Source organism: Labeo rohita, chromosome 4 (genome assembly GCF_022985175.1).
Source record: "Labeo rohita strain BAU-BD-2019 chromosome 4, IGBB_LRoh.1.0, whole genome shotgun sequence".
Lineage (NCBI taxonomy): Eukaryota > Metazoa > Chordata > Actinopteri > Cypriniformes > Cyprinidae > Labeo > Labeo rohita.
The window spans coordinates 20,315,302-20,339,815 of record NC_066872.1 but is presented as its reverse complement, the minus strand read 5'-3'; the positions used below and the strand labels follow the sequence as shown (position 1 = coordinate 20,339,815).

Genomic DNA, 24,514 nt, shown 5'->3' with positions numbered 1-24,514 from the left:
ATTTTTCCTAATATCTATGAAAATGAGTGCTATAGTTATGCTGATTGGATTGAAGATGCAGAAAATCTGGGCATATTCTTGTAACTCCTTCCATCCTTTATATTCTAATGACGGCCTCCTGAAATCTGTATAAAAGTACAGTGATTCACTGCTTTAGTCAGTCTTGATGACTGCAGCACCACAAAGTACCATCTCAATGAAGAGTCTGGTGAAAATCCACTCAATCTCCTGATCTTTACTACCTACAGGCAGAACTGGATATTGCAGGTATATGGTTTTCAAAACTTTTAACTTCATTAAAATCATATAACACTAATATATTTTTCTGATGGATGTACGTGTAGAGTTTCTAACAAACGGTTGTATTGTCTTTTATATTTATTAACTAAGCTGTTCACTGTTAATATGGGAAGATGAGGAGTAACAACTAAATATGTTGCCATGTTTTTTGCTAATTAAAGAAAATGAAATGGTAATAATTAATGAATCATATTCCTTTCCCTGGTGAAAAAACAGCATATGCTGGTAGGTATGTTTTGATACTGGGATGCTGGTTAGTTATGTTTTGATGCTGGTTTAAGCTGGTCCTTTGCTGGTTTATGCTGGTCATGTTGCTGGCCAAGGACCAGCTTTAACCAGTATCAAAACATAACTAACCAGCATCCCAGTATCAAAACATACCTACCAGCATATGCTGTTTTTTTTTTATACCAGGGTTAACTGCAAAAATTGTATTTTAAATGAAACTGCTCAAATAAAAGAACATTACCAATGAAATTAATAACATCAAACACAGACAACCTTTGCATCCAGTCATTTAATGAAATCCACTTTAACCAAATAAAGCTGAAATTTGATTTATTGTGTTTATGTTCTGGGGAGAAACTGAGAACAAGATGAATACATTGACATAAGATTTTAGTTTCAGTTTATATTTAAACAATTAAATCTCTCCACAAATGCGAATTCAGTTTAAATATACATTTTTTAATAATTTGAAATACTTAAGTTCTTTCCTATCTTGTAATTTTATGACCAATTTTATGCGTTCCAGACAACTCGGATTTAGGATATTTCCCACTATATACATAAATAATTTATGGAACGGCGCTCTTTTAATGTTAACAGATACGTGTAATGTTTTAATGCTTCTAAATCAATAGTAAAATGAATGTTTTAATGTTTCCAAATTCTCTTAATTGTACTAAATCCAGACGTTACTTCCGAGTTTTTATCTGGAACGCAGCATATGCTTTAGCGAACTTCTATTTTGTTTGGGGGATATGACGTTACAAGGTGGCGTCGCGCTCTTGCCTTTGTGATCCGGCTGAAGAAAGGTTTGTTTATTTGAGTCAAAGTCGTTTTTTGAACCGTTTAAAGTCTAGAGAATTTTATATGAAATTGTAATTAATCATTACCGAAATGAAACGCTAAATGTTTTATCCAGTGATATTAATGAAGGTTGTTTTGTGTGAGTAAAAGAAACGGTGCATCTCGTTTTCTCTTCCTATTATCGTGAATCAGCTTATCATAAACATGAATTCAGTCGCTGGCAAGGAACTTAGTGATGGAGAAACGGAGCTTTATAAAACTCTAGCTGCGTCTCAGTTTAAACGAACATTTAAAGGCTGCATATTTCATTAAAGATGTCTTATTTAAGAAAACTAACCGTAAGCAAACTGACTGTTATTCCTCGTGAGGTGTAAAATACTGTGATTTCTTTTCTTCGCTTGCAATTTAACGGATACTTTTCTAAAATGAGGCTTTCCTCGAGTCAACTGAATCAGTTGATTCTCAAAATGATTCAGTGTTTTGAACAGCCAGAACAAACACAAACGTGTAACGACAACTTTTACAAACCAACTGCGAATGTGTAGTCTAATTAAATATACAAATCAGTAAATACCAAATGTAAATGTACACACAAATATGAATCTCATCTCTCTGACTGTTATCTCTCTCTATATCTCTCTGACTGACTTCCTCACCAGTGTGCTGACTACTAAAGTAGGGAGCTGACTGAAACTCACCCAGAGATTTAGTTTGTTTATTTTTCTTTTTGCCAGACAGGCAGAAACACTCCTGGTGAAGCAACAGAGATCCATGTGACACACTATTATAAAGATGGCATTTGTTAAAGTTGAGAGCGAAGGCTTGAGGATTGAAAAAGTATTCAGCCTCAAATGTGAGGATACCGAGGAACAAACAGGTTGGTTTTCATTTTCAAGCTGAACTAAACCATTTGATCCTTATTGATCCCTAAATGTCCAGTTCTACAGAAATGAATGATACTTATGAAGAAATGCTATGACATGGAGCGGGTCACCTCATGTGGACAAGTAGGCTTCTTGTGTATATTGTCCCACACATAATTGCAATAAACTGGGGTGCACAGAAGTTTTTTAGCTTGGTTCTCATAAGAGCACCTGGAGATTTGGTTTGGTCCTCACACTGTACATAGTGTGACCCATAAACTATAAATATAAAAAAATAAAAAAATAATGGTATAATAAAATAATAATGTAATATAATAATAATAATAATAATATAATAATGAAAATATTTACACTCACACATACACAGTCTGATTTTAAGTTTGAAAATTGACTATATATATATATATATTTATATAAAACAATATACATAAAAAATTACATCATGCAGGCTATGTCGTTTAAAGAGGTGCTATTATGCTTTTTCACTTTTTGAACTTTAGTCAGTGTGTGTATCTTTGGGCATAAAAAAAGACAAAGTTACAAATCTCAAAGTCCACTTCAAAAGGAGATATATAGTTTTTAAAAAAATCTCTTTTCAAGAACTACAACGAACGACTTCTTTGGATTACAACGTTTGTTTTCCGCATGCAATGATGTCACAACGCAGTCCAATAGAATATCATCAAATTAACTCTCGCCCATGGAAATTTGAATGGTTGGAGATAGGGTAGGGACAAGGTGAGGGATTAACCCAACTTTAGTGATGCAGCACAGAGATGTGGCTAGAAGGGATGCAGCTCTGACCGGAAACTAAGAATGAAATTAATTGTTCTAGCTATTAGACTGTTTTTTTTTAAGGTCTACACCTACCCCAACTCTAAATTTAGCTTACAGTATTGTTGTACAGTGCGACAGAAATAATGTTAGATTGATGTGCGCATGCCCAGTAGCTAGAGCTGTATTCCTGCTAGCCTTTACCACAGAGAACCGCTTCAACGAGCCGCAGCGCGGCGGGTATGAACACAAACATTGACTAGAGTTGCCGCTTCAGAGCTGTAACGCGCTGCGTTCATGTGAAGTACAGGGTGTCAAAACACATGCCTAAGCCGCGATGTACTACGGTTGCCGTGTCGGAGCCGTAACGCACCACAGACGTGTGCAGTGTGTGGTAAGAGATTTATTCATCATATAGTGTAGCTAGCTTCACTTTAGAGCTGCCAAAAGGTACCAGGTTTGGTACTTTCGGTACTGAAATTTTAAAAACGCCCATTTCCCGCTCACATTTGAGCACTGTTGACACGATTTTTAAACATCACTGATTGGTCATAGTTTTCACACGCTTAGCAGACATGACTGTGATTGGCTACAACGATAAGCACTTCACGCTCCTCACCAAGAGCTCACACATAAGCACAACAGGAGTATTTGAAAGGCGGATCCGTCTATGTGCAGATGTATTAGAGATCCGCTGACACATGCGGCTTTAAGCGCTCCCATTGTGCTTCAAAAATCATTTCAAAATCATCCTACATCGCTGTAGAAGTACCGACCCAGTCTTTGCAAAGTGAACATGCAAAGAAGATCTTAACACACACTTAACAAAAAAGGTAAAACAGCAATATAGCACTCCTGACTTGACAGACAGCTTTCATTAAACCCGTGACGTGAAAGTGAAACCTGTCTCACTTTAAACCTGTTTTTCTCAGCGAAGCGCTTTTAAGATACACGTGCAAAATTGTCTGACGCGGACGTGGGCAGCAGCACAAAGTCGATTCTTTGTTTATTTGTTCTAATATTTGATGTTTTCAAAAATGTTGTAGATTTATGTAGCAAGTGAGAATTGCTACAATTATTCAATATATCTTGAGACAAAGGTCTTAATAATTTTAAATTTTTTAGAATCTTTACATTTTATTTCTGTATTTTAAAATATTTTATATTAACATTTTAATGACTGCATATTTATTGAACAAAAATTTTTTTTTTAATCAAAATAAGCAGAAAGTAGTTCAAACTTTGTTAAAGTGATTGTTTTGAACACCGTATTAATTAAGATATTATTAAAAAAAAAAAAAAAAAAAAAATGATTTTAGGTAAAGTATTTGTATCAGTACTGTGTGCCTTTTATCCCATTCTGGTGAGCCATTTACCCCATATGTGTGGTGAAAGTCCCCCCTTGCCACCTCATAAATTTATTAGATTTTTAAACAACAACAACAACAAAAAAAAAAAAAAACTTGTATGATTTAGTTTCACACAAAAAGAAATCCATAAATGTTCAATACAAACGTATGTATTTTTCTGCAGTCATACACTTTGGGCACAATGAAAAGCACTTTTTTTTTCTTTTTAGGGTGTGCCTTTAGCCTTGTTGTACCCAGTTATTCCCTTCATTTTGTCTCTGTGTGTATGTATTAGGGGTCTACGTATCAATGTATTAGGGGTCTACGCTTACTTTTCTTTTTCCTAACTTAAACTTTTTTTTCCTAACTTAAACTTTGGAGCATAGTCAAATTTGTAGGAGCACCTTCTAATCAGTAATCCAAAAATCTGATAAAAAATTAGCCTTCCCATTACGAGGTGATATTTGACTCCTTAAAGTGAATTAAAGGGGAATTTTGTTACCTTTATAATGGCTTTTTTTTAGGTTATTAGAAGTATGTCATCTTTTATGTCAAAAAAAAAATAAATAAATAAATAAATATATATATATATATATATATATATATATATATTATAAGCTTATATTTGTAAAATTTCAAATTAAAACAACAGAATACAAATAAGTTACCAATGAAATCAGTATTAATAAAATGAATTTGTACTACAGAGGTGCCACAAAAGAACACAAAAGTGGCTTTTATGTATATTTTCATATGTTTAATTAGGTTCAGAGATGGCATAAGTGCAATCAAATTCATAAAGTCTTGTTGAGATTGTTTTAAATATACAATTTTGAACATAAATACTACATGATTTTAATAATTAAAAAGAAGATAAAAATGAACCTAATACTGCCAGTAGGTGGCAGCAAGTCACTGATTTAATTTCTGAATCATATTATTAATTTGATTCATTGAATGGGTGATTAATTCAGGAATAAAGCAAGTGACTCTTTTTATGAATGGGTAATTGATTCATTGGCTCACTAGAAAACGCACGTTCATTCGTAAACGAAACACCGCTGTGTTTGAATGAAGATGCGTAGCGGCTCAGTTGTGACGATTTTTGACGTTGAAATGGAGCAAAATCAGGCAATAGTGTTATAGTCAGACAATGTAAGTCACTCAATATTAACTTCGTTTATTTAACTGTTGTATTAAATCAGTATCTCATTTACAATCTCCCTTAAAAATAATTAAAAGCTGTCATCTTAGTCATCTTAGTTCATTGCAATCTCACAAAGTTCCATTATAATCAACAGAACTCTACATTGCTCTTGCTTATGCTCTCTCTACACTTTTATGAATGGATATGTCAGATACGTCTGTAGGCACGTTTCCATTACAGATTTGCACAAAACTTTGGCAGTATTATATAAATAATTTTTTCCTCTCACGATAAATCATGGCAACGGATTTTGGTGGGATTTGGACGGATTTTGGATTTATTTAACCAACAGAGACGTGTGCATGTATCTTTACACAAGTAGCGTGGAGAGCCACTTCAGAAACGTGTGCGACGCTGCTGGTATAAACATAACATCAGCTCCGGTGACCATGTCGGAGCCCTTGCGCGCCGCAGATGCGTGCAGCATACACAGTCTTAATCAAGCATTAATATCAGGGAAAGCCCCTTATACTTGAAAGCAGCTATGTATGAAGTGTTTCTTGGAGTTTATAGTACATTGAAGAATGATCATATGACTTTTAACATATGCCATGTTGACCTGTAAATGTCCATGGCAGTTTTGCGAAATATTCCTTTTCGAATTGCCTGAAAACCACTTAATGCCAGCGTAAAACTCACAACTTTTTTGTGATATATGGGAGTTTTTGCGAAATTGAGGCGTTTCCATTAGGCATATTTCAATTCGCAATTTAAATTTGTGCATCTTGAAGGGTAATGGAATACATTAGTAATACATTACTCAACGCTGAAAACTGTGATGCGGGGTGTATTCAAAGTGCCGCCTTTACTGTTTGCAGTGTGTGAAATGCTGCGCTGTGATTGGCTGAGCAGATGTATCGCATTTTGCAGAGAAGGGAGACTGCCGTTTGGAACCACCTCTTCATATATATCTGTTGTTGTTGCAGTCTTTGCTGTTTTGTTGTTGTTGTCCTTTTGTTTTCTACTATGAAACAATTGGCCCAGGCAGTGTTGCCTCCTAGTGGAACGATTGATTATTGCAAAATAACTTCAATGCACATTACACCATATATTAAAAAATACAGCTAGTAAGATATGCGTGCAAGCATGTGTGTTTATGTTCCCATTGTTGTACCGGTTGTTTTGTCTATGTGTGTCTATGATGTGCACATCAAAAGGAATTTACAGTAGTAAGATTCCTGTGCTGAGATGGGGCTAAAAATCTGACTTAAAGGCACAATATGTTAGATTTTGTAATAAAATGTCCAAAAACCACTTGCACAGTGTTACATATTTTATGCAGTTGTGTACTTGCGTTATCTCAAGTTCAAGGATTTGTAAATACAGAAAGCATGAGTACATGAGAGCGGTACACGAGCAGAATGCACATTTATAGAGTGGAAAATTGAGTAGAGCGTCACACCGCCCCGTGATAGCAGCTAGAGGAGAGTGAAACTGCACACTGAACACTGCCGGTCGGTGCGGTGCGGCGTCCCATATATAGGCCTATATTTTTTATATATATATATATATATATATATATATATAATGTGTGTGTATATATATATATACATATACATATATACATACATATGCGTATATATAAATATTTTGGCCATTTTTCTTGAAAATACCGTTTTCGGCAGCCAAAAGTTTGCCGCATCCCTAGTTTTATCAAGTCTGGTGAGCAAACCTATGGTAATGTAATTAAATACATTATGTGCTGCACAAAAACATTTAGCCATACTTGCAAATACGGTGGGTTCGTTCAAATTTACTTTTAGAACGAGCAAAAATGTTGCTGGTTCTGATGCTTTGATTCTTTCAGATTGGTTTTGATGTCTGTTGATTTGTACCATTGAGCTGGTGTTAATTTGTATTTGTCTTTTTCACTTTAGACACGATGGCAGTGAAAGAGGAGAATCAAGAAGTGAAAATCGAAGAGAATTCCACAGAGACTGGAAATACTTCCTCGGGAAACGGCGCTCAAGAATGTCTTGAGCCTTACATATGTGGTCAGTGTGGAAAGAGTTTCAGATGTAAAAAGCACATTTATCAGCACATGAGAATTCACTCTAAAATGATCATATGTATTCAGTGCAAAACGACTTTCCCAGACAAGAAACAGCTTAAGGAACATGTCAAATCTCACATCACAAAAAGAAAGCCTTTCATGTGCCTTTACTGTGGAAGAAATTGCAAAAGAAAAGAACGTCTCTCAGTTCACTTGAGAGTTCATACCAGAGAGAAGCCTTTCACCTGTGAACACTGTGGAAAAAGATTCGCTCAAAGATCAAGTATTAATGTCCACCTTAGAATTCACACTGGAGAGAGACCTTTTGTTTGCCTTCAGTGTGGAAAAGGTTTTGCACAAAGAGCAACGCTTAGTGACCACATGAGAGTCCACACCGGAGAAAAGCCTTTCTCCTGCACTCTGTGTGGAAAGAAGTTTGCTAAAAAACAAAACGTTAAAGTCCATATGAGTCTTCACACTGGAGAAAGACCTTACAAATGTCTTTGGTGTGAAGAAAGTTACATCTATCGAAACCTGAGAGATCACTTGCAAACTCATTCTAGAAAGCGACCCTTAGTGTAGAAAGAGGGTCACAAGTAGGGCTGGGCGTTATTGGGGCATTATTGGGGCATTTTTCAATATCATTATTATAATTTTCATTTTTATTCAAGTAACTTTTTCTTTATTAACTCTCTAGTTCCAATTCCAAACTCACCACACGTGAAGTTGACATGATGTAAGTGTTAAAGGGATCATCAGATGCCCATTTTCCACAAGTTGATATGATTCTTTAGGGTCTTAATGAAAAGTCTATAATATACTTTGGTTAAAAATTCTCGATGGTAGTGTAAAACAACACCCTTTTTACCTTGTCAAGGTCAGCTCTGCAAAATTTATCCTGTTCTGGTCGAGGTTGCTTTAAATATTAATGAGCTCTGCTCGCCCCGCCCCTCTCTTTTCTCTGTGGAGTGACGAGCCTGTTTACTTTAACCGCGTTTAGCCGCTAAACTTGCTAACTAGCACAATATTAGGAAAGGTGATCGCAGAGATTCATTAAAAAAAAAAAAAAAAAAACCTTATACTCACTTCTGCTGTAAGGGAAGCTGGATCACGAATGATTCACATGAACATAGATGGATATATGTAGATCTGGAGGCGCATTTCCTTCACAAACAAACGTAATCCACTGCATATTCAGTGGCTCAGATGTCGGGAGTAAATGACGACCACTATGTTCATTATTACATTCAGCAACACAACACCTCAGTCGCTCAATCAAGGATATTCTTGTCTAACTTACATCCCTGCTCCGGCATCGAAACAATGGAGGTTACTGGTACAGCTGATTTAAGGCAGGTCTGAGGTAAGACACTCATGTCAATCAACTATCGTTGGAGCGGCATCTGTCAGTGTGACGTCACACCGACAGGCATCTGAGAATGGCTCGATTTGAGGGATATTATTTTTATAGGGGATATTATTTTTATAGATTAATTAAAAACCACTACATAGATTTTTATCATTATAGAGTAGATTTGTACATACACTGCCAACACACATTAATGTTTAAACAACATCCGATGACCCCTTTAAAAAAATTCACTTGTTAAATACAATAATGAGATCTTGTACAAATTTGTCTTATGTTAAGAAATAATACAAGGAAAATGCTTTCAAATATCTCAAAAGTCAAGTTATTTCAAATTCAAAATGACTGAAGGTCATTTTGAAGGACACCAGTCGACTGGTAACTATAAATGTTCTATAAACACAACGAACAGCAGCTTTTATTCTATCATTATGATGCAAACATGAATACCAGACATACAGTAGCAGTTCTAAACAGGGTCTTTTATTTGTTGCGCTACTTTTCCATTGTTATTTCTATGTAAACGTAGACGTGTGTGACTGTTGCACTCGTGTCTCTTGCAACGTCTCATGCATGTAACATCATTTTTAAAACGCGCGGTTAAACTGGCAAAAATTTTACCTCTGAAAGACAACCACTGGCAGAGCCAGAAGCATGTTCACGGTGCATTATAATGCATTGTAAAAAACAGGAATCTTATGTCTTGTAATTTTCATTTAAAAAAATAAATAAATAAAGGTGATAAATAGAAATACCGTGTCTATCTTCTTAAAGAAATTGTGGTTCAGTGTTCAGGGCTCTACAGTGCGACCATTTTAGTCGCGGTTGCGGCTGAAAACCGCTGCGTGCGACAATGACAAGATATTTAGGGGCACCAGTGCAACTTACCCGATCAACCTATTTGCGTTTGCAAACACTTTGTTTGTAATAATAATTTGAACATACAAAGTGTAGACACCATGCAAATAAGAGATTCTTTTAATGATTATTAAAGGGTTACTCCACCCCAAAATGAAAATTTTGTCATTAATCACTTACCCCCGTGTCGTTCCAAACCCACAAAAGCTTTGTTTGTCTTTGGAACACAATTTAAGATATTTTGGATGAAAACCAGGAGGTCTGTGACTGTCTCATTGACTGCTGAGTAAATACCACTGTCAAGACCAAGAAAAGTATGAAAGACATCGTAAAAATAGTCCATCTGCCATCAGTGGTTCAAGCACAATTTTACGAAGCTATGAGAATACTTTTTGTATGGAAAGAAAACAACACTGACGGAAACAGTTGTTAAATGTGTTGAGGTCAGTCTTGGAGTGTTTTAGCTAGCAGTGTAGTGCGTCTTCAGCTTTAGACACATGGCATCACAAGCAATTACAGTGTTCGGGTGGAAAAATGAGATGAGTTGGAAACTAGCTTAGCTTTATCTGTACAGTGTTCCACTAAAATATCATCTCATATTTTGGTTAAGCCAAATGTATATCTTTTCATTTCAGCCTGGACAACCAAACACAAATTGTTTGAAATATCTTCAAATATCTGACATATGGTCCAAAGTGTAAACTGTCTTTGTACAGTAAATTACATTTAAGCCCTAAGTATACTTCATTTTTGCACACGTATGCTAGAGTATGGATACAGTTGAATGCGTAGCCTTTCAAAGTATGCTCCATTTGATGTGCATGAACGCAGATTGTCACACATGCGTTCTAGTAAAAGCTTCATCCATGTCTAGTGTCTGCTTTATTTTTCCACATTAAGTTATGACTGATATCTGATATAAGACTTTTAACCAAAGCTGGGCTTTCTCATGTTCTTTCACTCACAAGTGCTTGTCTATGTGAGCGTCTGTTGTTGTTCCGTCTCTTTACTTTTGTTTTCTACTGTGAAACATTTGGCCCGGACAGTGTTGCCTCCTGGTGGAACGACTGATTACTGCAAAATAACTTCAACATGCAACCTGTTCGTACAGTCCTGATGATGAGTTCTGACGTACGTGTAAAAAGATAACAGTTGTATTCATATTATTGAAATTGAGATTCTGAGATAATAGGTAACTAGCTCCTTCAGTAGTTTGGTTAGTATAGGATCTGATGCTTTGATTTTTTTTTTTTTTTTTTTTTTTTTTTTCAGATTGGTTTTGATGTCTGTTGATTTGTACCATTGAGCTGGTGTTAATTTTTTGTATTTGTCTTTTTCACTTTAGACATGATGGCAGTGAAAGAGGAGAATCAAGAAATAAAAATCGAAGAGAAATTCCACAGAGACTGGAAATACTTCCTCAGGAAACAGCGTTCGAGAATGTCTTGAGCCTTACATATGTGGTCAGTGTGGAAAGAGTTTTAGATGTAAAAAGCACATTTATCAGCACATGAGAAATCACGCTAAAAAGATCATATGTATTCAGTGCAAAATGACTTTCCCAGACAAGAAACAGCTTAAAGAACATGTCAAATCTCACATCACAAAAAGAAAGCCTTTCATGTGCCTTTACTGCGGAAGGAATTGCAAAACAAAAGATCGCCTCACAGTTCACTTGAGAGTTCATACCAAAGAGAAGCCTTTCACCTGCGAACATTGTGGAAAAAATTCTCTCAATTATCAAGCATTAATGTCCACCTGAGAATTCACACTGGAGAGAGACCTTTCGTTTGCCTTACATGTGGAAAAAGTTTTGCAATAAGAGCAATCTTTAAAGACCACATGAGAGTTCACACCGGAGAAAAGCCTTTCTCCTGCACTCTGTGTGGAAAGAAGTTTGCTAAAAAACAAAACGTTAAAACCCACATGAGTCTTCACACTGCAGAAAAACCTCTCAAATGTCTTTGGTGTGAAGAGAGTTACATCTATCAAAGAGACCTGAAAGAACATTTGCGAACTCATTCTAGAAAGCAACCCTCAGTGAAGTTAGAGGGTCAAAAGTAGGGCTGGGTAATATGGAAAAAAAATTTTTTTAAATATCTATTTGATTTTTTTAGAACATCTGACCGATTCTTTTTTTTTATTTGATTATTTATTTATTTTTTTAATAATTAAGTAGTCAACTTAAAAATGTAACTACAACATGATTCAAGTAACTTTTTTTATTAACCCTCTAGTTGAAGAGAGTTAAAAAAGTCACTTGTTAAATACATCAACGACATCTTGTACAAACTTGTCTTATGTGAAGTGTATTATTAAGAAATGTATTATTAAGAAATAATACAAGGAAAATGTTTTTGTATCTAAATATGTTAAATATTTAACTTAAATATTTAAATATAAGTTAGTTTTTTTTCTATCCCATGGCCAATCTCGCATCTTTGTCAACACAAAAACGCATTCTGTGTGAATGGCGCCTAGCGATTAAAAGCGTGGCAAATGTGAACAGTTAATCACATGCACAGATGTGAGCAATTAATCTAAAAAATGTAATCATGGCAAAATATTAAATTTAAATTAATTGATAAAATCTTAAAAAATTACCCAGCCCTAGTCATAAGATGAAATAACTTGTATTTTCTTTTTCTATTTTTTTTTTTTTTTTTTTTGCAGTTTTTATGCTTTATTTAGATAGGACAGTGTAGGTAAGACAGGAAGCAAAGTGGGAGAGAGAGAAGGGGGTGGGATCAGGAAAGGTCCATGAGCCAGGATTCGAACTCGGGACTGCTGCAGCACAATGGCGCTGTATGTCGGCACGCTAACCATTTTTTTTTTTTTTTTTTTATAAATGTAATTTAAAATCATCATACTTAAAGATACACATGATAAAATCAAGCAGATGTAAACACTTGAATGTGTTATATTTTTGATACTGCTTGACTTTTTTTGTTGTTGTTAAATACATTTCTGTTGTTACTGGTAATCTTTACAATAATACCAACATTGTGTAGTGTAAAAATATGATTAGAATAGTGGCAGCAGCCTTTCGCATCCTGCTTAAAAGTTACAGCTTAACATGGGCAACGGTTAAACTGGCAAAAATTTTACCTCTGAAAGACCAATTTACAACCACTGGCAGAGCCAGAAGCATGTTCATGGTGGCAATGAACCCCAAGTGCCACCCCCATGTTTTATTCCCTATACTGCTAGTTTTATGCATTGTAAAAAAAAAGAAAAAAAAAGAAACGTATGTCCTGTAATTTTCATTTAAAAAAATAAAGGTGATAAATAGGAATACCATGTCTATCTTATTAAAAAAACTGTGGTTGAGTGTTCAGGGTTCTACAGTGCGACCATTTTTTTAAAACTACTGCGTGTGACTATGAAAAGATATTTAGGAGCACCAGTGTGACTGACCCGATCAGCGTATTTGTGTTTGCTTTGTTACAATGAGAGGATTCTGCAAGCGCACAAATTCTCTCATTCTAACAAACAAAGTGTAGACACTATGTTAATAAGACATTCTTTTAAAGAAACACACCACTATTTTTTAAAATAGGCTCATTTTTCAACTTCCCTAGAGTTAAGTTTTATCATTTTCGAATCTATTCAGCCGATCTCTGGGTCTGGCATTAAAGATAAAAATAAGAATACACTTAATCAAAGGAAGTAGGCCTGACATGCTTCACTACTGCACTCTACTACTTCTGGTGCACTGATGTATAACCTTTTAAACATGTACCAGCTGAGAACAGTAATTATTCCTGAGCAATTGAAATATGTTTGTGTTCAGGTTTCAAACCTATGAAATGTGAATCAATGCTTCAAATAGCAAATACAAAATGTGGCAACTTCTGTCAATGATACATTTGTCTTGGGTGTGTTTATTGTAGGTCTATATTTTAATCTTTCCATTAATTTCATTGTCAAAATAATTTTGTGTTCACTTGTAATCCAACGCACTCAGACATATACAAATGTATTTCTGTACCTATGTTTCTCTACCAATATATTTTATATAAAAGTTTCTGGATTTGCCATGCTTATAATTGTGGAAATGCATTATCATATGCATACAAATAGACATCATTGTGTAAAGGGGACTTTTATTTTAGTCTGGCGGCGTGACGTCATAAAGCTGCGCCCCTTCTAGCCCTGCATTTGTTGTGATTCGGCTGAAGAAAGGTTTGTGGGTTTTAAGTTTTTAAATCAATGCAAACTATTCTGCCAATATACACGTTTTTACAGATTACTTAAAATAAGTAAATCAGTTTTAAATATAACGTTGTAAAACTTTATTTAACGTTGTTTTTGTGAGTAAAGCGTATCCTCATATTAACAACAGAAAAGGTGCGTCTCATTTAGCTCCCCATATGTGTTTCAGTACACCTTTCAAGTACAGAAAAGAAGTGAGAGAAACTGATAATCCGAGTCATATGAACCAAATCATTTTTAAAATGATTCAGTGATTCGAAGCGTTTGAATCAGCGCACGCTGACGACAAACTGTAAAATCCAAAGAGAACAAACACAAAGGTGTGTACTGATAACTTTTACAAACTGCGAATGTTTTCATGAAAGTGTAATCTATTAAATATTATGTGCAAATAATTGAAAACCAAATATAAATGATAAATATCTACTTTATGTGTTTTAGTCAGGTCATTTAAGTCCATTAACTATCACTCTGACTGACACCCTTACCAGTGCGTTGACTAGTGAACTAACTGAGACGCACCTAGTGATTTAGTTTGCGTGTATTTTTGAGAATAATTTACTTGGTGTTAATTATTCTCATCTTAAACAGGACCGTGTTCAAACACACAGGAAAAATTCCGGCAGAGTCAACTTGACACACTATTATAAAGATGGCATTTATTAAAGAGGAGAGTGAAGATGTTCAGATTGAAGAAACATTAAGAGTCAAACATGGTGATGCTGAGGAACAAACAGGTTGGTTTTTTATTCTCAAAGCTGAACCCATTCATTAGATCCTTAAAATGTTCAGCTCTACAAAAATGCGTGATATTTATGAAGATTGTCACACAGTGTAGTAATTAAAGTGGTTTGTTGACAGACATGTTGATATCACATGATCAGACAAATACTAAGGCTGCTTTCAAGTGCAGCTGAGAAGATCCTGCTTTCATACTGTACATTTGTTATTATCAGAGGCAGGACAGTAGTGAAGTATTTTTAATTTATAATTTGTCAGAGTGTTTTTCTTTGGAAAACTTTATTTCTCTACACTACAGTGCATAATATACTTTTACTGCACTACATTTCATAAATAAAAGTTGTTTGTTTTACCTTAAATACTTAAGAACATTAAAAATGTAGTACTTTCTTGCATTTAAGTAAATCTAATTTATTTTACTTGAGAACAAGAAAGAAAGTAATAGATTTCTAATGTAAGTAAGTATTAAACTATATTTAATATGAAACATAGTGCAGTAAAAAGTACAATATTATGCTTTGGAATGTTGTGAAGTAAAGTTTTCTTAAGAAAAGCACTCTGATGAAGTACAGACACTTGAATACTTTTTTTTTTTTTTTTTTTTTTTTTCCTGTTTTTTTTTCTACAGCAGACTACTGTCCGTCTCTGGTTATTATGACATAATGCGGTTAAGTTGTAACAATAATGTGAAATTATCCTGGGCTAATTAGCCTTTTTTTTTTTTTCTGTAACATTAAACCTATTATCTGTTTCTGAATTCAAAACCATTCATTTCTATTACTTAAAGGGTTACTCTACCTCAAAATGAAAATTTTGTTATTAATCACTTATCCCCATGTCGTTTCAAACCCGTAAAGCTTTGTTCATCTTCGGAACACAATTTAAGATATTTTGGATGAAACCTGGCTTGTGGCTGTCCCAGTGACTGCCAGCCATCGTCAGAATAGTCCATCTGCCATCAGTGGTTCAATCTGAATTTTATAAAGAGATGAGAATACTTTTTGTACGTGAAGAAAAAGAAAACTATTTAATTCAGCAGTTCGTCTCCTTGCGTCAGCGTAGCGCAATTTTGGAGAGTATCCGCTGGACGCAAACTGCATACGCTGTTCTGTGCCAGCCGTACTACACAGATAAGTTTTCTACGTATATTTATGCTTTGATTTGAATGAAAACTGAGTATCCAGCGTACACAGTTTGCGTCCAGCAGATACTTTCCAAAATGGGAGGAGACGAATTGTTGAATAAAATCTTTTTTTGTCTTTGTGTGCAATAAGTATTCTTGTCGCTTCATAAAATTCAGACTGAACCACTGGTGGCAGATGGACTATTTTGACAATGTCTTTCATACTTTCCTGGGTCTTGACAGTGGTATTTACCTGGCAGTTAATGGGACAGTTACAAGCCGGGTTTCATCCAAAATATCTTAAATTGTGTTCCGAAGATGAACTAAGCTATTATGTGTTTGGAATGACATGGGGGTAAGTGATTAATAACAAAATTTTCATTTTGGGGTGGAGTAACCCTATAATTATGCAACAGTATCTGTTATGCCAATGTTCTATTTCAATTAGGCAAGAGGCAGAAATCTTTCAAATATTTATTTCTTGTGAGAAATTGATTATGAAAATACAATAATATTTCAATAAATACTTAACATGCAGATCAGCAAAATCATGTAATATGATTTTCGCAAAATGAGACGTGCTTGATTTATCAATATTTACTAGATTTGTTTGTGTTTTTAAAAATGTGAACGAGAACTTGAGCTGTTCTGTGCATGTGCTCTAACACGGACAATATATGGTTTATCTGTGTTCTTCAAACCATCTTTGAAATGTTAATAATTTAATACCCATAAGTATATTTATAACCCTTTGCTATTCAACAAAGCCTTTGCTACAGTGTAGAATATATTTTCTGCCTCATTCTGTAATGATAAGCCACATCAGATCGGAAAACTCTTGATAGATGTTGTAGAGTAAAAACATATTATTAAATGTTCTCTTTTGTAGGGGTGGGAATCACCAGAAGCCCCACAATACAATATTATCATGATACATGTGTCACAATACAATATTACTGCAATTTTAAATTACCTGAGATTTATTGCAATTTATTACTTTTTTCCAACTTCAAATTATTCCTCAAAAGGAAAACTTTGGCAACATCTATTTTAGCTATAAAGAAACACTTCTCAGTTTGTTTATCTAACTTCAATTTTATTGCTGTAGTGCAAAATGGGATTGTTGTTGTATGCATCTGGCAAACTCAGCTATTTTTTATTACAGTCGTGTCTAGTCCACCTTAATTAAACAGGTATGCATTGCTGTGCTACTACAGGTATTTTGAACAATGCAACTTGAACTTGTACAAAAAAGTTGTGCAGACCCTTCAGCAATCAGGGCATTTGAAAATAAATTACGGTTACATTAAAATAAAAATGTTACATTTAAATTACACAAAACATGTGCATGATTTAGCATAACATGTATTAAAGTAAACAATGTGCTACAACAGGTATACAGTGCACTGCCGTGTGAGATTAGCCCTCAATTTTGTGGCATTCTTAGAGTATTTTACTTTCATAGGAGACTCACTGCAAATTCCAGTATACACCCTCCCTTTGGGTTTAGCACTTCAGATTGAAGAGCATTCAGTAAAGAGTGTCAGTAAATGAACTGTCACATTTTTGCATTGTGCTTAGAAAACGACAGCGAATAGCATAGAATTATGCTTTCAGTTCGAATGGAAATCTTGTACAGTGTTACAGTTTGTCGATCTAAAATGGTAATCATGCATTAATAGCTGCAACCATGTGGGTACGCAAATGTGTGCTCTGAACTTATTCTTATTTTGGTTGTGCGTGCGGACTTGCATGTGTCATATGCATCTCAGTTGTCCTCTCCTTGTTTTGCAAATCCGGAGTAAGTCAGACGTGGCTTTCCTGTGATGCTGCCATCTTTATTTTACTAACTTACTGCATGCTGAAGGTGACCCAGCTGACCTCACCTCGCGGTTTTTATACTGAGGACGCCGCTCCCTGAGGGTGGAGGGCATGATTTCACTCCTTTAATTTTAGAGGCTTATTATCCTTTTGCTTTTGAGAGTCATTATGCTGAGTACTCCACTTCCTAGAGCTCTTCTTAGGCAGTACTATTAGTATGTAGGCTCTGTTGTGAGCCTCACTGTGTGACTAGGTGTCACAATGTAGTGACACTACAGTGTGACTAGGTGTCCTCTAGTTTTAGAGAGTTGTTATGCTGAGACCTCCACTTTTAAGAGCTCCTTAACTAGGGCTGAGTGTCCTCGTTTAAGAGAGTTATCCTGCTGAAGCCTCCACTCTTCAGAGCCATCTTTAGCAGTAGTATGAGTATGTAGGCTCGTTCTTTTTGAGCCTTACCAACCGTCTCTAGTGTTGAGTGTAGTCAGGTCTCCTTTTGTTTAGAGAGACATGCTGAGACCTCCACTCTTAAGAGCTCCTCATCTAGGGCTGAGTGTTGCTAGGCTTCCTCTCATTTTAGAAAATCTTTCTGCTAAAGCCTCCACTCTTCAGAGCTCTGTCTTTGGCAGTAATACGAGTATGTAGGCTCTTTGTTTTTGAGCCTCTCTAACTGCCTCTAGCATTGAGTGTAGCTAGGTCTCCTCTCATTTTAGAGAGTTGTTATGTTGGGACCTCCACTCTTAAGAGTTCCCCTACCAGGACTGAGTGTTGTTAGGCTTCCTCTCATTTAAGAGAGTCATTCTGCGGAAGTCCGGCTATTGTGTAGGCTCACTCTTTGAGTCTCACTAACTGTCTCTAGTGCTGAGTGTAGCCAGGTATCCTCTCATTTAAAGAGTTGTTGTCCTGAGACCTACACTTTTGAGAGTTCCCCAACTAAGAATGAGTGTTGTTAGGCTTCCAGTATTGTTAGGCTCCATTGTAAGCCTTAGTAACTGTCTCGGGTGTTAGTGTGAGTGTAGACAGGTCTTTTTTTGGAGTCTCGTTATGCTGAGACCTCTATTCTTAAGATCTCCTTAACTAGGGTTGAGCGTTGTTAGGCTCCCTCTTCTTTTAAGAAGCTTCCACTCTCCAGAGCTTGAGTGTAGTCAGGTCTACTCTTGTTTTAGAGAGTCGTAATGCTGAGACCTCCACTCTTAGAGCTCCATGACTCTGGTGGGTAAGTATATTGATGTGCTAGGTGCTGGGAGCCTCCATAGCTACTAACTCTACTACGGAGTGTTTTTAGGCCTCCTCTTACTACGGGAGGTTTTGTATTGAGGCCTCCACTCCGAAGGGCTCCAGAACGTGGTTGGCCTTGTTGAGGCCTCTGTTTTTAGGAGCTTTGGTCTATGATTTTGGCTAAGCTTTTGATCCTGCCTGTAAGAGGCTTTGTAGCTTGGGCTCTGGCCACGGTGATTTTTGCTGGGTCCTTAGGGATGTTCCTTTGCCTTAAGGAATCCAGTTATTTGGGCGTACGTTTCCCATAGAGCCTTCTAGAGGACGCATACAAGTTCATTTTCAAAAGGGAAGGTCTAATGTTACGCATATAGCCATTGTTCCATGATAATAGGGAACGAGATGTTGCATCCCCCTGCCATGCTTCAGGCATGCCTGCCTCTGTCTCCTTCAGACAAAGAAGTGGATGATGTATTCTTCAGGTGCTCTTTTATACCCGCAGTTGCTCTATTATCGGCTGCAGCCCTGCATAGTTTTGCTTCAACCCTAATCAAACACGCCTGAACAAGCTAATACCGTGTTCAAACACACAGGAAAAATTCCGGCAGAGTCAACTTGACACACTATTATAAAGATGGCATTTATTAAAGAGGAGAGTGAAGATGTTCAGATTGAAGAAACATTAAGAGTCAAACATGGTGATGCTGAGGAACAAACAGGTTGGTTTTTTATTCTCAAAGCTGAACCCATTCATTAGATCCTTAAAATGTTCAGCTCTACAAAAATGCGTGATATTTATGAAGATTGTCACACAGTGTAGTAATTAAAGTGGTTTGTTGACAGACATGTTGATATCACATGATCAGACAAATACTAAGGCTGCTTTCAAGTGCAGCTGAGAAGATCCTGCTTTCATACTGTACATTTGTTATTATCAGAGGCAGGACAGTAGTGAAGTATTTTTAATTTATAATTTGTCAGAGTGTTTTTCTTTGGAAAACTTTATTTCTCTACACTACAGTGCATAATATACTTTTTACTGCACTACATTTCATAAATAAAAGTTGTTTGTTTTACCTTAAATACTTAAGAACATTAAAAATGTAGTACTTTCTTGCATTTAAGTAAATCTAATTTATTTTACTTGAGAACAAGAAAGAAAGTAATAGATTTCTAATGTAAGTAAGTATTAAACTATATTTAATATGAAACATAGTGCAGTAAAAAGTACAATATTATGCTTTGGAATGTTGTGAAGTAAAGTTTTCTTAAGAAAAGCACTCTGATGAAGTACAGACACTTGAATACTTTTTTTTTTTTTTTTTTTTTTTTCCTGTTTTTTTTTCTACAGCAGACTACTGTCCGTCTCTGGTTATTATGACATAATGCGGTTAAGTTGTAACAATAATGTGAAATTATCCTGGGCTAATTAGCCTTTTTTTTTCTGTAACATTAAACCTATTATCTGTTTCTGAATTCAAAACCATTCATTTCTATTACTTAAAGGGTTACTCTACCTCAAAATGAAAATTTTGTTATTAATCACTTATCCCCATGTCGTTTCAAACCCGTAAAAGCTTTGTTCATCTTCGGAACACAATTTAAGATATTTTGGATGAAACCTGGCTTGTGGCTGTCCCAGTGACTGCCAGCCATCGTCAGAATAGTCCATCTGCCATCAGTGGTTCAATCTGAATTTTATAAAGAGATGAGAATACTTTTTGTACGTGAAGAAAAAGAAAACTATTTAATTCAGCAGTTCGTCTCCTTGCGTCAGCGTAGCGCAATTTTGGAGAGTATCCGCTGGACGCAAACTGCATACGCTGTTCTGTGCCAGCCGTACTACACAGATAAGTTTTCTACGTATATTTATGCTTTGATTTGAATGAAAACTGAGTATCCAGCGTACACAGTTTGCGTCCAGCAGATACTTTCCAAAATGGGAGGAGACGAATTGTTGAATAAAATCTTTTTTTGTCTTTGTGTGCAATAAGTATTCTTGTCGCTTCATAAAATTCAGACTGAACCACTGGTGGCAGATGGACTATTTTGACAATGTCTTTCATACTTTCCTGGGTCTTGACAGTGGTATTTACCTGGCAGTTAATGGGACAGTTACAAGCCGGGTTTCATCCAAAATATCTTAAATTGTGTTCCCGAAGATGAACTAAGCTATTATGTGTTTGGAATGACATGGGGGTAAGTGATTAATAACAAAATTTTCATTTTGGGGTGGAGTAACCCTATAATTATGCAACAGTATCTGTTATGCCAATGTTCTATTTCAATTAGGCAAGAGGCAGAAATCTTTCAAATATTTATTTCTTGTGAGAAATTGATTATGAAAATACAATAATATTTCAATAAATACTTAACATGCAGATCAGCAAAATCATGTAATATGATTTTCGCAAAATGAGACGTGCTTGATTTATCAATATTTACTAGATTTGTTTGTGTTTTTAAAAATGTGAACGAGAACTTGAGCTGTTCTGTGCATGTGCTCTAACACGGACAATATATGGTTTATCTGTGTTCTTCAAACCATCTTTGAAATGTTAATAATTTAATACCCATAAGTATATTTATAACCCTTTGCTATTCAACAAAGCCTTTGCTACAGTGTAGAATATATTTTCTGCCTCATTCTGTAATGATAAGCCACATCAGATCGGAAAACTCTTGATAGATGTTGTAGAGTAAAAACATATTATTAAATGTTCTCTTTTGTAGGGGTGGGAATCACCAGAAGCCCCACAATACAATATTATCATGATACATGTGTCACAATACAATATTACTGCAATTTTAAATTACCTGAGATTTATTGCAATTTATTACTTTTTTTCCAACTTCAAATTATTCCTCAAAAGGAAAACTTTGGCAACATCTATTTTAGCTATAAAGAAACACTTCTCAGTTTGTTTATCTAACTTCAATTTTATTGCTGTAGTGCAAAATGGGATTGTTGTTGTATGCATCTGGCAAACTCAGCTATTTTTTATTACAGTCGTGTCTAGTCCACCTTAATTAAACAGGTATGCATTGCTGTGCTACTACAGGTATTTTGAACAATGCAACTTGAACTTGTACAAAAAAGTTGTGCAGACCCTTCAGCAATCAGGGCATTTGAAAATAAATTACGGTTACATTAAAATAAAAATGTTACATTTAAATTACACAAAACATGTGCATGATTTAGCATAACATGTATTAAAGTAAACAATGTGCTACAACAGGTATACAGTGCACTGCCGTGTGAGATTAGCCCTCAATTTTGTGGCATTCTTAGAGTATTTTACTTTCATAGGAGACTCACTGCAAATTCCAGTATACACCCTCCCTTTGGGTTTAGCACTTCAGATTGAAGAGCATTCAGTAAAGAGTGTCAGTAAATGAACTGTCACATTTTTGCATTGTGCTTAGAAAACGACAGCGAATAGCATAGAATTATGCTTTCAGTTCGAATGGAAATCTTGTACAGTGTTACAGTTTGTCGATCTAAAATGGTAATCATGCATTAATAGCTGCAACCATGTGGGTACGCAAATGTGTGCTCTGAACTTATTCTTATTTTGGTTGTGCGTGCGGACTTGCATGTGTCATATGCATCTCAGTTGTCCTCTCCTTGTTTTGCAAATCCGGAGTAAGTCAGACGTGGCTTTCCTGTGATGCTGCCATCTTTATTTTACTAACTTACTGCATGCTGAAGGTGACCCAGCTGACCTCACCTCGCGGTTTTTATACTGAGGACGCCGCTCCCTGAGGGTGGAGGGCATGATTTCACTCCTTTAATTTTAGAGGCTTATTATCCTTTTGCTTTTGAGAGTCATTATGCTGAGTACTCCACTTCCTAGAGCTCTTCTTAGGCAGTACTATTAGTATGTAGGCTCTGTTGTGAGCCTCACTGTGTGACTAGGTGTCACAATGTAGTGACACTACAGTGTGACTAGGTGTCCTCTAGTTTTAGAGAGTTGTTATGCTGAGACCTCCACTTTTAAGAGCTCCTTAACTAGGGCTGAGTGTCCTCGTTTAAGAGAGTTATCCTGCTGAAGCCTCCACTCTTCAGAGCCATCTTTAGCAGTAGTATGAGTATGTAGGCTCGTTCTTTTTGAGCCTTACCAACCGTCTCTAGTGTTGAGTGTAGTCAGGTCTCCTTTTGTTTAGAGAGACATGCTGAGACCTCCACTCTTAAGAGCTCCTCATCTAGGGCTGAGTGTTGCTAGGCTTCCTCTCATTTTAGAAAATCTTTCTGCTAAAGCCTCCACTCTTCAGAGCTCTGTCTTTGGCAGTAATACGAGTATGTAGGCTCTTTGTTTTTGAGCCTCTCTAACTGCCTCTAGCATTGAGTGTAGCTAGGTCTCCTCTCATTTTAGAGAGTTGTTATGTTGGGACCTCCACTCTTAAGAGTTCCCCTACCAGGACTGAGTGTTGTTAGGCTTCCTCTCATTTAAGAGAGTCATTCTGCGGAAGTCCGGCTATTGTGTAGGCTCACTCTTTGAGTCTCACTAACTGTCTCTAGTGCTGAGTGTAGCCAGGTATCCTCTCATTTAAAGAGTTGTTGTCCTGAGACCTACACTTTTGAGAGTTCCCCAACTAAGAATGAGTGTTGTTAGGCTTCCAGTATTGTTAGGCTCCATTGTAAGCCTTAGTAACTGTCTCGGGTGTTAGTGTGAGTGTAGACAGGTCTTTTTGGAGTCTCGTTATGCTGAGACCTCTATTCTTAAGATCTCCTTAACTAGGGTTGAGCGTTGTTAGGCTCCCTCTTCTTTTAAGAAGCTTCCACTCTCCAGAGCTTGAGTGTAGTCAGGTCTACTCTTGTTTTAGAGAGTCGTAATGCTGAGACCTCCACTCTTAGAGCTCCATGACTCTGGTGGGTAAGTATATTGATGTGCTAGGTGCTGGGAGCCTCCATAGCTACTAACTCTACTACGGAGTGTTTTTAGGCCTCCTCTTACTACGGGAGGTTTTGTATTGAGGCCTCCACTCCGAAGGGCTCCAGAACGTGGTTGGCCTTGTTGAGGCCTCTGTTTTTAGGAGCTTTGGTCTATGATTTTGGCTAAGCTTTTGATCCTGCCTGTAAGAGGCTTTGTAGCTTGGGCTCTGGCCACGGTGATTTTTGCTGGGTCCTTAGGGATGTTCCTTTGCCTTAAGGAATCCAGTTATTTGGGCGTACGTTTCCCATAGAGCCTTCTAGAGGACGCATACAAGTTCATTTTCAAAAGGGAAGGTCTAATGTTACGCATATAGCCATTGTTCCATGATAATAGGGAACGAGATGTTGCATCCCCCTGCCATGCTTCAGGCATGCCTGCCTCTGTCTCCTTCAGGCAAAGAAGTGGATGATGTATTCTTCAGGTGCTCTTTTATACCCGCAGTTGCTCTATTATCGGCTGCAGCCCTGCATAGTTTTGCTTCAACCCTAATCAAACACGCCTGAACAAGCTAATCAAGGTCTATAGGGTTACTAGAAAGCTACAGGCAGGTTATTTTTATTTAGAGTTGGAGCTAAACTCTGCAGGGCTGCAATATGTCTGCAATTCATTACCCTTCTTGTAATGAATCTTAGTGCTGAATGTTCTTAATGACCAAAGCCCATCTTATGCCATGCTGATTAGAATATGCCTTATTACATG

At 36.3% G+C, this 24,514-nt stretch overlaps 2 protein-coding genes across 5 annotated transcripts in view; both read left to right on the top strand.

Moving 5' to 3' along the window:
• Positions 1 to 24,514, top strand: part of LOC127164208 (gastrula zinc finger protein XlCGF8.2DB) — a 196,520-nt gene that overhangs the window by 167,175 nt on the left and 4,831 nt on the right. Inside the window, exons 1-2 of one of the 3 annotated variants that reach the window (XM_051108004.1) lie at positions 13,891 to 13,951; positions 14,573 to 14,718. In XM_051108004.1, coding sequence (XP_050963961.1) covers positions 14,634 to 14,718 — 85 coding nt within the window. In that variant the 5' untranslated portion in view covers positions 13,891 to 13,951; positions 14,573 to 14,633. Of the gene's footprint in view, positions 1 to 13,890; positions 13,952 to 14,572; positions 14,719 to 19,459; positions 19,598 to 24,514 lie in introns of those variants that run through there. The other 2 variants (XM_051108006.1, XM_051108005.1) reach the window with 2 other exon arrangements.
• LOC127164244 (gastrula zinc finger protein XlCGF49.1) lies at positions 1,281 to 11,906 on the top strand. 2 transcript variants are annotated; one of them, XM_051108080.1, is made up of 4 exons: positions 1,281 to 1,337; positions 2,067 to 2,209; positions 7,424 to 7,540; positions 11,112 to 11,906. In XM_051108080.1, the coding sequence occupies exons 2-4, from the start codon at positions 2,125 to 2,127 to the stop codon at positions 11,213 to 11,215; spliced, it is 306 nt and encodes a 101-aa protein (XP_050964037.1). In that variant the 5' UTR covers positions 1,281 to 1,337; positions 2,067 to 2,124; the 3' UTR covers positions 11,216 to 11,906. The 2 variants fall into 2 exon arrangements, with proteins under 2 accessions (XP_050964037.1, XP_050964036.1); XM_051108079.1 differs by lacking the exon at positions 11,112 to 11,906 and having other exon boundaries at positions 7,424 to 8,618.

Excerpts from the sequence above, each read along its gene's own strand:
- LOC127164244 (XM_051108079.1), top strand. The coding sequence starts at position 2,125 with ATGGCATTTGTTAAAGTTGAGAGCGAAGGCTTGAGGATTGAAAAAGTA. Across the intron at positions 2,210-7,423 it reads GGATACCGAGGAACAAACAG|ACACGATGGCAGTGAAAGAG; the intron begins GTTGGTTTTCAT and ends TTTTCACTTTAG.